This window comes from Ctenocephalides felis, unplaced genomic scaffold (assembly GCF_003426905.1).
Source record: "Ctenocephalides felis isolate EL2017-DRISC unplaced genomic scaffold, ASM342690v1 CF-g0.4_SCAFFOLD_01886, whole genome shotgun sequence".
Taxonomy (NCBI): Eukaryota; Metazoa; Arthropoda; class Insecta; order Siphonaptera; family Pulicidae; genus Ctenocephalides; species Ctenocephalides felis.
The window spans coordinates 77,360,233-77,375,508 of NW_020538040.1; the positions used below are offsets into that span (position 1 = coordinate 77,360,233).

The 15,276-nt window shown below is 30.3% G+C and overlaps 2 protein-coding genes across 2 annotated transcripts in view; one reads left to right on the forward strand and one right to left on the reverse strand.

The window, feature by feature from the left end:
• The window catches only part of LOC113375376 (phosphatidate phosphatase LPIN1), a 75,840-nt gene that overhangs the window by 17,554 nt on the left and 43,010 nt on the right, over nucleotides 1-15,276 (forward strand). The gene's annotated exons all lie outside the window — the stretch shown is intronic.
• LOC113378562 (cysteine dioxygenase type 1-like) lies at nucleotides 11,153-13,858 on the reverse strand. The gene is made up of 2 exons (XM_026619111.1): nucleotides 13,190-13,858; nucleotides 11,153-11,911 (listed from the first exon to the last, which is right to left on the reverse strand). Exons 1-2 carry the CDS (start codon nucleotides 13,523-13,525, stop codon nucleotides 11,585-11,587), a joined length of 663 nt encoding a protein of 220 aa, XP_026474896.1. The 5' UTR covers nucleotides 13,526-13,858; the 3' UTR covers nucleotides 11,153-11,584.

Below are 15,276 nucleotides of genomic sequence, written 5' to 3' on the forward strand. Positions count from 1 at the left end.
TGTATATGCACACCTACATACTCATACATACATATGCACATATCGATATATTAATGTATCCACATTATACACATGAACACATATGCAAGTGTCATGTGTATAGTGTATACCCAAAAACATACATAAGCATATATATGGATGTACATATATTATAAAATATACATGTATATATATACACATATTCAAAAAACTATTAGGATTAATTTTTAATCAGGTTTAAAAAATTTAAATATGAGTCATGAATGATATTGTGATCTGATCTTTTATTAACACTTTTTGACGAATTCAAACTCTTTGTTCAGCATTCCATCGAAAACTCACATAATTTCACCTTTGAACCCAATATTTTATATAGAGGGATTGTACTTTAAAAGACTTTTTTCTGAAAGCAGTTTAATCTTTTGAATTCGTCAAAAAGTGTTAATAAAAGATCAGATCACAATATCATTCATGACTCATATTTAAATTTTTTAAACCTGATTAAAAATAATTAATCCTAATAGTTTTTGAATATGTGTATATATATACATGTATATATGTTATAATATATGTCATCCATATATGCTTATATGTATGTTTTTGGGTATACACTATACACATACACTTGCATATGTGTTCATGTGTAATTGTGGATACATTAATTATAGAATGTGCATGTATGTATGAGTATGTAGGTGTGCATATATATATATATATACATAATATTTCTCAACATTTACTAAAGCAATATTTTTCCTTTTTTCGTAAATTACCAAACAAGAGCCATAAAAAATCATTTTTGCCAAGAGTTCCGTGCTTTGTCCTTTACATCTGGCAGAGACAGAAATCCATATCAGTGTTTAAGTCTTGTGTAGTCGTAACATCTACAAATATCTTCCAAAAAAATCGAGTGTTTTTAACAAAAAAATATTAGTGATATGGATATATAAATTATTACAGGTAAATAATTTTGCTTCTCAATTTTATATAAAACCTTTTTAGTTAAGTCTTATTACTATCTATCCGGTACATAATCCATTCCTTTATAACAAAATTTTTTCTAATTAATCTGTATTGACCATTGTTAATTAATGTTAATCATATTTAAAAAAACATTGTATTTGACAGAATAAACCTGATGATGAACGTACCTAGTTCCGAAACGTCGTATTAAACATCTTCAAAAAACAAATTGTTTTTTATTATTGGATTACTGTTCGGAAAAGAAACAATCAATATATTGAAAAAATCCAGGACTTATCTATTGAATATATATATATATATATATGCAGGGCCGGATTTAGAAATTTGGCCCCGGGGCACTGTCAAAAATGCCGCCCCATCCCTGAAATTTTACGAACTTTCGAACTTTTTTTTAAAGCAATCGCGCTGCTTCAACTGCGAGGGACAAAATATAGAAGCGCGTAAGCGCCGCGTCGCAGTCTAACGGATAAACCATGTTACAGAACTTATATAAATGTAAACAAAATTTATACTTAATATTATAATATCTTAAAAATATCTGATAATTTAATGTGCCTATGTCTTATGATCACTTCTGTCCGCCAAATATTTCTTTTTCAAATTTTTTTATTGGATCATCGAAACCGCTAAACCCTGCCCTCCAAAAATTTAAGCAGTTATTTATTCTGTAATTTTTTTTGAATGTTATTGGACGCTTTTTTCTCAAAAACTGAATTATCATTTTTGGCATTTTGGCCAGTATGTTCAAAACAGTTGGACCTGCCTTGACCAATAACTAATCAGCACGTCTCCTTATCAATAGGAATTGAATCATAAATCGGTTGATCTGCGATCCGAAGTGCTGATTAGCTTTTGGTACAGGCTATTACGAAAAATGGTAATTGAGTTTCGATATTTCTTCTCTGAAACAGCTACCCAGCGCGATTGCTTTGCAAAAAGTTCATAATTTTCGAAAAATTTCAAAATACAAACAATGTGTTTTAGAAGTCTTTTTTCATTTTTCAATAAAATTTAAATTTGTTTTAAGGCACTATGCCATGTGTCACTAGCTTAAATTTTTTTTCGACGCTATAAGCTTGGAAGTGCACAAATACTTTAAGAGTGCTCGAGAACTGACGAACATATTTTTTTTAAACTTTCAGCTTGTTTACGTATCTTTATAATAGCCAAATTGCCAAATTTGATAACTTATTAACCAATTTGATAATTTACGTTCGGAGAGGGAGGCAAGACAAAATAATAAATTTTAGTTATCGTTTATTTCAACCCAAATTTTGCATTGCAATAGTATATGTTTTTTTAATTATATTTCTTGGAATAAAAAATGTTAAAAAAAGTTGATTATATATAGAATTTTTTTCTCATTATCCAAATTTTGCCGCCCCCCAAAATTTGCCGCCCTGGGCAGTAGCCCCGATTGCCCCTACTGTAAATCCAGCACTGTATATATGCGTAAATACACAATTTAACTTATAATACGTGTATGTTTTTAGGTGAATGCACGCTCGTTCATATCGGCCAAGGTTAAATATGGCGCGATTTACTAACCGTTGACACATTGAAATATTTAATTTTTATGTTTTGTTATGAAATGTAGTTTTATATTTTCCGTTCATTGATCTGATTCGCTTTCTCCTTTCGTTATTCAGTTGATCAAGATATTGAGAAATAAACTTCCTCCATTTTAATTAATAGACCCGATATTTCAAGCAAGCGAAAGTTTTATTTGCCATTTAGTAATATTTGATGACCTCACATTAAATTATCATTTTTTACTTCCATACGATTCTTTGGTTTGTATGATACATTATTTCTGTGTACAGCGTATTCCGCTGCTTTTAAATCACAGGCATTCATTAAATTTTTCTATTCACGGATTTGTTAGTTAAATTTTTGGTAAATTAATAAAATCCTGATATATTTCTTTTTGGGGTTTATCTGGATAGAAAATTAAGCTGGTCAATGCACATCAAAATGAAAAGAAAACAGATGGAGAAGAAGTTCAAAGAGTTGTATTTGTTAATTGGCAGGAATTCGAATATGTGTTATGAAAACAAACTCCTTTTATATAAAAGAATAATTATCTCAATCTGGACATACGGAATAGAGCTATGGGCGTGCGCAAGCAATTCAAATATAAAAATAATACAAAGGGCGCAATCGAAAATTGTATGATGCATTGTGAACGCACCCTGGTATATTACGAATGACACTCTACATAAAGACTTAAAAATAAAAACTATTAATGAAATGATAAAAGAAAGGAGCAAAAAATACCACGAAAAATTGCCAGGCCACCCAAACAAATATTTAAAAGAATTAAGAGAGGAATCTTCTACTCGAAGATTGAAAAAAATGGCCATTCGATCTTAAATGAAATGTCAAAAAATAAAAAAAGAGATATCTCATATGAGATAATCTCTTCAAATGAATTTACACCCAGCATATTGTCTTAAAAAATTATATTATTTTTATCGGCAATAAATCTACGCAAAAAAAATTGTTTAAATGTCTTGTGATCATTGTTTTATAGAGCATAGCGATCATATTATTGGTGATAAATCATCTTGCATACTGCACAATGCACATTTATCAGTAATACTTTTATATATATATATATATATACATATATATATATATATATATATATCTACATATATATAAAAATTAGTCGGGTTTTCCTTCCTGACGTATAACTCACGAACTGATTTCGAACGAACGAACCGATTTCGACAATTTTGCATTCGTTGGAAAGGTCTCGGGCTCCGCAAGGTTTATAGCTAAGAAAATTAGTGGTGCATGGGCTTAATGCAAATTGCTGGAACTTCACGTACCGTAATTAAAAATTCGAGTAATGACATTATTGAGAATTATCAGAATTATGCTTGGTTAATCAACGAACAATTCTTTCCGCAAATAATAATGCTGTACACGCACTGAATTTCACCATTCAATCAAAAATTGCTGGCGATTTGGTGACATACCAATGATTCCGACTGGTCTTCCGTTTGACTTCAAACGATTGCAATTTCCAGTTCGCCTTGCGTTCGCAATAACAAGTCGCAAGGCGATTCGCTTAATTTTTTCGGGATAAATTTCAAATAGATTATTTAGAAAATCATTGTTTTTCATATAGGCAGTTATACGTTGCCTGTTCACGAGTTGGGAAACCATGCGCTTTGTTTGTGTTAACGTCAGACGAAAAAACAAAAATGTGGTTTACTAAAGAGCACTTCAATGAAACTTCAAGAAGACTGAAGAAGAAGCTGCCCGAAGATAATATGGAGGAACCTTAGAACTACCACAACCTTATATGGACAGAATAGTAGAATCACTTATTGAAGTGATTCTCTAAATATGATTGTAATATTGATCCGATAAATTTATATGTGTGTTTGAAAGTGTGTGTGTATGTGTGTGAGTGAATGACATAAGCCAAATAGCTCATAGAATAGTCATGTATTCTGACTGCTATTGAAAATAAATTAAAAAAAAAAAAAAAAATGAAACGGATAATTTGCGGATTCACTTTCATTTACTTAGAGAAGTTCAACTAAAAAACACTTCATTTTTGTAATCGAAATAAATTCATTACTGTTGTGTAATAAAATCAATTTTTTCCTTTTCAAATATAAAATAAACAAAAAAATTTTTCATGTTTCTCACGAAACCATCTGGTGGCGAAACGGAGTTCGTCGGGTATGCTAGTATATATATATATATATATATATATATATATATATATATACAGGGTGGCTGATATGTATTGCAACAAAGTAAAGCGCTATAACTTTGTCATTTTCATTTTAAATTTCATTGTTCAAAAGCAAAAATATCAGAAATAACATCAAATTTTAGAATTTGTTCATATTTGTTCCAATTGGCCACTTTTAGCACAAATTATGGCCTTCAAACGGCAGAAAAACCATAACACGCTGCACGAAAGTGGCTCTGGGGTATTTTGGCCCATTCCCGGCGAGGCGCCTTCTTGGGATGATCGACACTTTGGTATTTTTTAGTGCGAACCTTACTCTTCAAAATGTCCAAGACACAAAAGTCCAGCAAATTTAGATCCAGAGATCTTGGTGGCTATTGTGCGATGGAAATGAAGCGAAAAACCTCTTTTATAAGCCATTTTTGGTAGGCGCGTACTGAGTTTGATGGTGCTGAGTCCTGTTCGAATGACCATGGTCTGCGATCAAAATTTTTGTCTACCCAGGACTTCAATACTGCCTTTAAGACATTTTCCCGATAATTTCGGCAATTATTTTGATCCCACGGTCGATGAATAAGAGTGGAATGTCACCATCGGCCGTTACGGTGGTTCACACCATTACCGTCGGCGGCGCTCGAGTTCTGGTGGTCAATCGAAGGTGTAAATTTTTAGCTGACCTTTTTGGCAAGTAAACCCTATCATTTTGTTTGTTCACAAACTGCTCGATTTGGAAGGACTTCCCATCTGAGAAAACCAAATTCGGTAACTAGCCACTTTCGTGCAAGCGAAGCAACCCCTTCGCTTCTTTCCGTCTAACTTTTTTTTGTGCATCAATGAGCTCTTGCACTTTTTGGATCTTCAATGGTTTTAGTTCAAGCTCATTTTACAATATGTGTTGCATCCGTTTTTGCGATATGTTCAGCTCACGGGCCATTTTTTTACCACTGCGACACGAATTTCGATTGATTTTTGCCTATACTTTTTGGATCATTTCTGGGGTTGTTAGTGTTTTTTTTCGTCCACTTTTTGGACGCGGTGCAACACTGAGTGTATCACCGTTACGAGATATGGTACGAGAAACAAAATATTTGTTCGCATTTAAATACTGGAGGGCTCGAAATATAGCCCCCTAAGGTTTTTCAGCCAAGTATGAAGCAATCGCACTATCATGCTTGACTTCCATCACGAATAACTTTTTTTCTGAATGCAATAGATCAAAATGCTTTTGTACGCTTGTAAACAATTAAATAAACAATCACTGGAATAAATCTGCCATCTGTCTGATGAGCGGTTTAGAAATGATAGCGGTCTGAAATTGGTTGCAATACATATCAGCCACCCTGTATATATATATATATTTATATATAAATTCTTCAGAAATTATTTTTTGGACACGTTAATTTCATCATAAATTTGCCTTCTCTTTTTAGCGATAAAAGTAGGAATGGGCCATGCGATATTGCTTTTAGAGTTATGCATATGTGCATATTAAGCCTTAATAATTAAGTCATTAATATTGTTAGGTGATACATAAATTAACATGTATAATTTCATATCCTGTTTTAATGTACAATATACACATGAGTGGAAGTTACGTGTGTAATTAGTAGTATTGTGGACCTCAGTCATGACCTTGCTAGACGCCGAAAATAGTCTATTATGTCTTGCATAAACCGCGCACGAGCGCTCCCTAGGTTCGACTTTGGCTGCTTTTACAAAAGTTGATACAATTTTTGGCATGACATCATATCATTAGGAAAATGTTGGCACAGCCTTGTGTCTCACGATGAAAGTCAACTACGCAGCGGAATCTCTTTTGATGATTCTTCATAAACATACATAAACATACCGGTAGCAAACATAGTAAACAATTTAAAACTAAAATGTATATATATATATATATATATATATATATATATATATATCGTTGACTCCTGTGGGGTCGTGAGTTCGAACCCCGCTGTGGACAATCTGGCATCGTTCAGCAGCAATGTATGTTTTTTACTTGAAAATGTAGATCAAAAATATATTTCCAGTTGAAAATAGAAAACACTGTTTTCAGCAGCAATGTATGTTTTTTACTTGAAAATATAGATCAAAAATATATTTCCAGTTGAAAATAGAAAATACTGTTTTTTATATACCACATTGTTTTTTAACTTACGTAAAGATACTTACATAAAATTACCCTAAATACCAAGAGATTCCATAATCTTTTGTACTATTATTATAATTATTAGTGAAACAAAGAATTTACCAAATAAATGTGAATTATTTTCTCAAAAAACTACAGTGGAAACAGATTTTGCTGTGAGTCCGAGGTACAATCTTCTTATATACCTTTTCGCAAATGAATGAAATAGTTTCTGTATTATTCTCTGTGATTGTGTTATTCTGTTCACTCACGCTCTTTTTACATAGAAATATACAAGCTTGGACTTTGACGATAACTTTAAAGTATTAATTAATTCAAAAAATATATCCCGAATTTCATAATCATAGTAAATAATATCGCCTGATAAGATGCAACGTATTTTAATTTTAATTAAATGGATCGTGTAGATTAAATATACACATCAGGTGCGAATAATTCGCAAGCTACAGTGCTGTAAAATGTAAAAATGTTTTCTGAAATAGCTTTTTATTGTGACTGCCTGATTCAAATCATATTAGAGAAGGCTAACGTATAATCCAATTCATTAAATTTTTATGATTATACTATTTATGAAGTATTTTTATCTATTCGATTGTCTGATGTTTTCATGTTGTTAAGTAATTTAATAATTACTTTTGAACTTGACGTTTTTTTGATTTTTCTTTTAAATATCAAGAGTGAAAATGAATATTTATCGTTATGTACCTTTGTTGCAGGTTATTTACTTTTTTGTTACCTTACAAAAATTATCAATGTGAGTTCAATTACATTATTCTCATATACCATTATATCATTCGTCTATAATAGTGTTTCTCAAACTTATTTCTTGCAACGCCCCCTTTGAAGATAAAAATTTCTGTAACGTTTCCTACCAAATTTTTTATACCTATATAATCTCTAAAAAAATTTCTAATCTTCAATTTTAATAATATAGTTGTAATGTGCTATGTTAGTTGATGTAACCTTACAATTAAAATTAGAAAATTTTACCAGTGAGAGCAAATAAAACGCTACTTAAAACAGTGTATACATGTAAAAAAGAAATAGTTAGGGGTCTCTTATCGCCCCTTTGGACATTACAATCGCCCACGTTGAGAAAGACTGATCTATAATATAGTCTATGTACCTATATGTAACATAGACTATATGTAAGTTAATAGATATAGCGAATTATTAAAAATATTAAAAAATGATAATGTGGCACGTGTTATACTGAATCTAATTTTGTTTCAATTTTCAATAATTAGAAAGAGAGAAGACAGTAAAGAATCATTCAAGGATCTTCAAGTGACTGTATTACTTATGTTCTTTATAATTAATAAAATAAATATGAAATATTACCAATTGTGATCTTTGATATTATATATTTGTATATATATATATATATATATATAATTTTGATTTTATATTATGTATAAAATTTTTGGATGCAACGTCATTTCAGTTTTTTATGTCCCACAAATTTGTTTTTTATTATAACACAATACTCACATGTAAAAGTACTGATATCAAAACCATCACAAACATCATACATTTATGGATCTGTTGTATGAAATGATTTATGAGATTAATAAATTTAATTATCATTATCGTCAGTTATATATAGAATAAGTAGTTAGAAATAATATTATCTTAATTGTTTACTTATTTGGTCTTTAAGTACAATAATAATATCCACTTCATTGATGATTTTTGCTGTACAAATGTTGCATTTTTAAATAATGATTGAATCGATGAGCTTAAATTTTTAATTCTATATATTGCGAATATTTTTAAAAATCAAGGTACCGCTATATTACATCGTGCTTTAGGCAAATAATTGAAATTACTGTTTTATAAATAAATATTAGATATATTATATTAATAAATAAAGTAATAAAAGGAAAATTATTTAGTGTATTTTTAATTGGATTTAGCACATTCTTTTCTAATGGTTTGTAATCAGAATTTAATGCAAAGAATTTATAAAAACTGTTATATAGAGTGAATTAATTTAGTAGGGCTATATCAAATATTTTATCATCTTTGATCAAATATCTTATCATTCATCTCATCATTCATTCATTATCTCATCAAATATCTTATCATTATCAATTGGTAATATTCGCACTTTTTAATTAGATCCTAATTCTTTACTTAGATCTATTTCTGAAATATAAAAAATATATTATACATTTTTTGTTTGATTTGTGATTCATTCCAATAATGCGTACAATATATTATTTGCAAATGAAGTAACTTTGCAAATAAATAATAATAGAAAAGTAACTTTCTATGTAAAAAAGGAATTGAGGCGCATAAAATGATTCATAAATTGATGAAGAAATTCATTTTATTTATGGAATTTGGAAGATTGAGTTTGCTTTTAATGCTGCTTTGAAATTAGACTATCAAATTTAAAAACCAAAAGAAAAGAATTGTGATGCAATATATAGTATTAAATAAAGGTTATCTGAGTTCATCTAGACAACTGCGTTTTGAAAATACTTGTTGACAATATAGATTTACATATCTGTCGTCCTTACAATGTGTGATGGATGTAAGATTTATTACATAAAGATTATTTTATTTGAATATTTTAATGATTGTGCAATATCTACATCAATTAAACTGATTCTAATGTTTGCAAAACTAATATATGCAATATTTTGAAGTAAGTATTATTCTGAAAGAAAATTGAGTAAAAGTTCGATATTATTGTGAAGTATTTCTCTTTTGTATTATATACACTGGTTGTGCGCCCTAAATATTTAACAATATTTGTTTTTTTTTAATGTTAACGTGGATTTCTGCTCGTGTAATTTCGTATTTTTAACGCCCGGAACCCGCAGTTAGTTTATAGTGGTTATTATTATTACTGTATGCAATAAAATGAATTGTGCATATAGTGAACCCATTGAATTGTAATCAAATATTTAAATCTGTGTTACTTTTTAAATTACAATTTATATTTATTATACATTTTAACAACTTTCATTGATAGTTAAGTGTGAACTTTTGATGAACTTATTTTTTACTAAGTTCTATTTGATCGTGAATATATAGTACGATTAACACTTCATAACTTTACCTTAACGGAATAATGAATAATCTTCATAATATGAATAATTTTAATATGACATCTTTCAGCTTGATGTCTTCTAAAAATAGTATAGGGTAGGGCGGGGCACAAAAGTCTAATTTAACTTTGTGCAATTATATCGTGAAAACCAAACTAATTATATTACAACAAATAACACATATCAAACAACTATCTGAATATATTCAGTAAAACCCAGCTAATTATCAGTCCCAGAAATGTGTCTTTTGCTATTTTTCAAAATCTTGTAACCTGGTCCTTTTCGCCCCATATTCGGGGTAAATTCAGACGACCAAGACGCAAACAGATCCAGCATCTTTTTTCAATTTTAAAGGGGTTTCACAAAATAATAGCTAGATTATTCAAGCATTGCAAAATAAAAATTTTATGGGTGCATTTTTTACAGATGACATTTTAAATAACCTTGATCTGGCATTTTGTCATAAATATTTATCAGCAGAGTTAGAATAACTATTAATAATTAATTTACTTTTATTTGCTATATTTTATTTTTCACACATATGCTAAAGTAAAGTTTCAATTGGTCCTTTCTACTCCACCGCAGATGTAAGCTTTGTAGAGGTTATATAGAAAAAACTGTTGAATCTAACTTAAAATTGACAATATATGTTATAAAAACAATTGAATAACGTATATTTAAAAATATTAAGGTGTCGTAAACTAAGCAACAGTTCTCACAACCGAAAAAACTAACAACGAAAGAAAATACGTTTGTTATGGATTTTCAAACATGTTCATTTATCTCCGAATCAAGGTGATGGCTGCTTAGATATCTTTTGCCTTCAACTTTTAAATATTGTTGTCAAATAATTCTGAACTTGACTGGTTTTTGAGATATCGATGGTGGACCGTTTTACATGCGGACCTTTAAGCCTTTCACTCTCTATCTACGTAAGGATTAGAGAAACATTGTTGAACAGGTTAAAGTGATTAACTTTTTATTGAAAATATAATTATTTCTAATTAACCCTCATCACAAAATATTATTTATAGCTAGTTTTAATAATATTATTATAATCAAATAATAAATAACGTTCAATTATTGAACTCTTCACTTCTTGTAATACACAAAAAAACATAAAATAGGATTTACGTTATTCAATGATATATAATTTAAATTCTTATAAAAATATTTTCTAATTATATATATATATATATATGTAAACACATCTATCAATTATTGTGCATATTCTCATGTTATATTTGTGTAGGTACATACATATATATATATATATATATATATATATATATATATATACAATTTTTAGTTTTGGAATTTGTTTTAATTTATATTTTCATGTATATGAAATTTCATGAAAAAACACAATTATTTTGTTTTGGTATCAATTTTATATGATAATAAGTTAAGAAAAACCCTTCAGTTGTGTCAATCAATGCCCGATATTTTTATACATATGATAGTACCTAAAATTACATTTATCACTATAGAACCAATTTTCAGATTTGATCAAGAAGTATGTGGGTCTTAAGTGTGTAAGAATCTAATTATTGACAATTTTTACTATTCATACTAAAAATAAGTGCCATATAAGTACATGCATATTGTATATTTGGGGAACGAATAAGTTTAGATGTTTGTCCCCGATACATGCGGCGCACCTGCCAGCGTGCAAACAATATCCGTTTGCGGTCAATTGTCTTCGGGCTCTTGAGATTCAAGCAGGTCGTGATTTCTACGCTCGCCGAACTTAGACCAGAAAGTGACCTTGCATTTGGTGCTGCGACCGGTTTTCTGATTGAATACGCTGCACGAGTCGAACGGCGGGCAATAAAGGTGCAGACTGACTGCGGCGTCCGCGTGGCTAGGATTCTCTACGCGATGGAGGCCCAGCGCGTCGCTCATGTAACAGACGCTGTTGTGCTCCAAAGTGGTGCGCTTGATCTCCCGCAACTCGGATTCGGCTGCATTCGCATCTGGCCACGCGTAGCGCACCTCATGTAGCTGCCCTTGGAGCACCTGCAACAGGAACAATTTGCCTTTTCTGACCTCTCATTACATCAAGATTATTATTTGACATTGCACAGGCACAAGGATAATGTGCTCTATATTAACAGATGTCTGAGATAATAGGTTTACTTATAATAACACATTTGTAGTAGTAAGGTGACCATATTTTTATGAAGTCAAAACCGGGACGGTAATTTTTAATTATGCTAATCCGCGACGGCGGTGGGGGGGATGTGCCAAAAAACTTAAATTTGAATTCAAAATAGCAAATACTATGCAATGAAAGTTTTTTTAATTAATATTTTTTTAATTGGAATTATTGACTTTTGGTAAGAATCTATTATTTTAAATGATGGACATGCGTTAGGAATACTACAAGGAGAAAATAATAACTTTGGTGCAGAATAAAATATACATTAGAATTTGATTTTAGTGAAACTTCTCGGTGCAACGTTCCATTTAAAAAGCACATGCGACACGACCACCGCGATTATAATTATTTTATAACCATAAAAAATTGTATACATATTTGCTTCAAATTCAAAGTTAAAGTCATTTTAATTTGACCAAGTTTCAAAAATACACCAATTTTCTTAACATTCGAAATTCACTCATAACTCTTTGCAAATGTGTTGGATTAACTGTAATGTTTTATCTTGAATACTTACTTCATTATCGACAAAAGCTGGATATGCATAAACACAAAGGACATATCTATTTTTTATCGAAAATTTAATTCACTTATGACTATTAGTTTTCAATTTTTGAACAACGTTGATGCGATAAAAATATTAATATGTCAATAATGTAATCTATGGTAATAAATATCATTTTATAGTTAATTGAAACGAACATTCAAACGAGCGTATAAATATATTCCTTTGACTTTTGGACCGTTTTTTTCTGATATGATAAACATTCCATGGGCTAATTATTATCATGTAAGTTGCAATTATGCGGTACACATGCTTAGATCTTTGATAATACATAATAGATTAGATTAATATTAATATTCATATCATTCATGGATAGTTGTTCTAATTAAAAATTATGATAGAGGTGACTTTTTTCACATATTTTTTAATAATGAATTTAAATTAATATTATGAGAATATTAATAACTTTGATTCGTCTTGGCCGATGGTAATATATTTTAGGGGTTGTTATTGTGATAACTACTGATGAGCCATATAACTTGAATATTTTATCGGAGCGATTTATTGGAAATGAGATCAATGCGGCAAAACCGCGGTATAATCTCATAAATGTGAAAGTAAGTAATCATACCTTCATAAAGCAATGGGCATCTGCGTGATCATGTACTGCTGATCCCTGTCCCTCGCCCCAGCATAATACCATTAGGTTGAAACGTCCATTTCCTGCGTCCACCAGATTGCGAGTGTAACGGTAACGATCAAATTTGGCATACCGCCTCCACTCGGCTGGATCCGACTTGTAGCTCAGCATCAGATGATTGACCAACTCGATGTCTACATCATCTTCAGCAAATGCTTCGTGCAACTGTTCAACTAGATCTTTTAGAGAAGTAACACCTTGGTACGTTTTCAAAGGCTTCTCCAGTCCAGCGAAAGTCTCACGTGAATCCGTTTGGATTTGAGACATGATTTAGCACACCTTTGGATATCTAGATTTGTTTAAATATAAAATAGTTAAATCGCTGTTTGCTCGTATTTAGAAAATAAATCTTGATTAACACTGATTAAAAAATCCTTTGTGATCACTAGGAGATGAGTTGTTGTCTCTGGAAACGTTTGGAACTAACTGACGGATTTGCGGCGTGAGTGCTTTACATACAGCGCCTAACAGCAGTACACACGGATCATGTCATAAGATAATATGCCACGGTTAAAGGTTATGTGTACTGTAGATTCTCCAAACAGAAACTTGACAAAAAGATAAAATATATTGACGTTGTTTATTAGAGGGGCTGATTGCCGCTCGTGCCACCTAACTTAATGTATTGCCATAATTTCTGCAAATGATTTTATATAGAGAACAACGCCTTAACTAAAACTGATGCATTTCGCAATAACACGTGATACATGGTGAAGGTGAATGTAAATAATATACAATTACATACACAGCACTTAGTTTTTTTGTTGTTATTGATGATATATATATATGGTAATAAAGTATTTTGTATTGAATGCACTTTGACGTTAGTCAGATACGTAAACAAATTTGAGCGACATGTATGTGGTATTTCTTAATTTCCGTTATTAGATTCTTATTACACACATACAAACACATATATTTATCGTATTTTTGAAACTTAGTAAAATTGAAGTGACTTTAAGTTAAGCATTGAATTTGAAGCAAATATGTATACTATTTTTTGTGGTTAAGAGTATAACTTTTCTGTGATCAAGTATTAGAAGTTTATCTAAGACGCTTCATCATTACTATGAAATCTTGCCAAATATGTTTATTACTTCCTGAGCTGTAGAACATTCTACTTTGAGAACATTTCCACAAGGTATTGAATCCCAAAAAATAATTGAGTAAAAATATTTTGTTCTTCTACAGTTTTACATCACATTTATAATGACTGGAAAGTAACAATAGAATTACTCTACTATTGTATATGCTAGTAACTTTATATAGCTTTCTTTACAAATACGTAAATAACGGATTATTTGGAAACTGTAGTGGGTAACTTGTATGAATATGAGCTCTTCTAAGGTGCAAGGATTAATCGCGAGAAAAATGTGTTCAATCGTTCAATAATTGTTCATTATAATAAAGCTTGTAAGCAAACTGACCTTCTTTGAATCTGTCAATCCCATGCATGAGAATTTTAGTGAATGGAAAAATGCAATATTCATTATAATTATTTGGAATCGAACCGAATCGAGTTAGATAAATTATCGTTGATTATTCAAAATAATCTTTTTTTTTAATAATTGAATTTGAATCGAGAGCTATCTCTGAAATCAGTGTTATTGATAGACATAAAATTAATTTAATGTTTGTACATGATGAATGTATCTATAGAGATAAGGTATTTAAATTACTTATTTATCAGAGCAGTTAAAAATTCTATGATTTGTACTCACATGCATGTATGCATCACACACACATATATATATATATATATATATATATATTAGGGTGGTTCTTAATATGGATGTTTTCGAATTTCCTTGCTCCCAGGTGCTCAAATGCTTCCAAATTGATGAAAACATTCTTGGTTCTTCTTACTAAGTAAATACTTATTTTATGAAATATATCAAATTTATATTGTAATTTTTTTTATTTATGATCATAATGGACAAATACAATGTTATTTTTAAAGTTTTGATTCACTTGTCGCTAAGTGATAAAACAAATGCAATTTTACCCATGTTACTTCC

What these genes read in the sequence shown, in the direction of transcription:
- LOC113378562 (XM_026619111.1), bottom strand. Translation starts at nt 13,525, where the DNA reads ATGTCTCAAATCCAAACGGATTCACGTGAGACTTTCGCTGGACTGGAG. An exon ending in ATGCCCATTGCTTTATGAAG is followed by an intron (nt 11,912 to 13,189) that starts GTATGATTACTT and finishes TTCCTGTTGCAG; the next exon opens with GTGCTCCAAGGGCAGCTACA.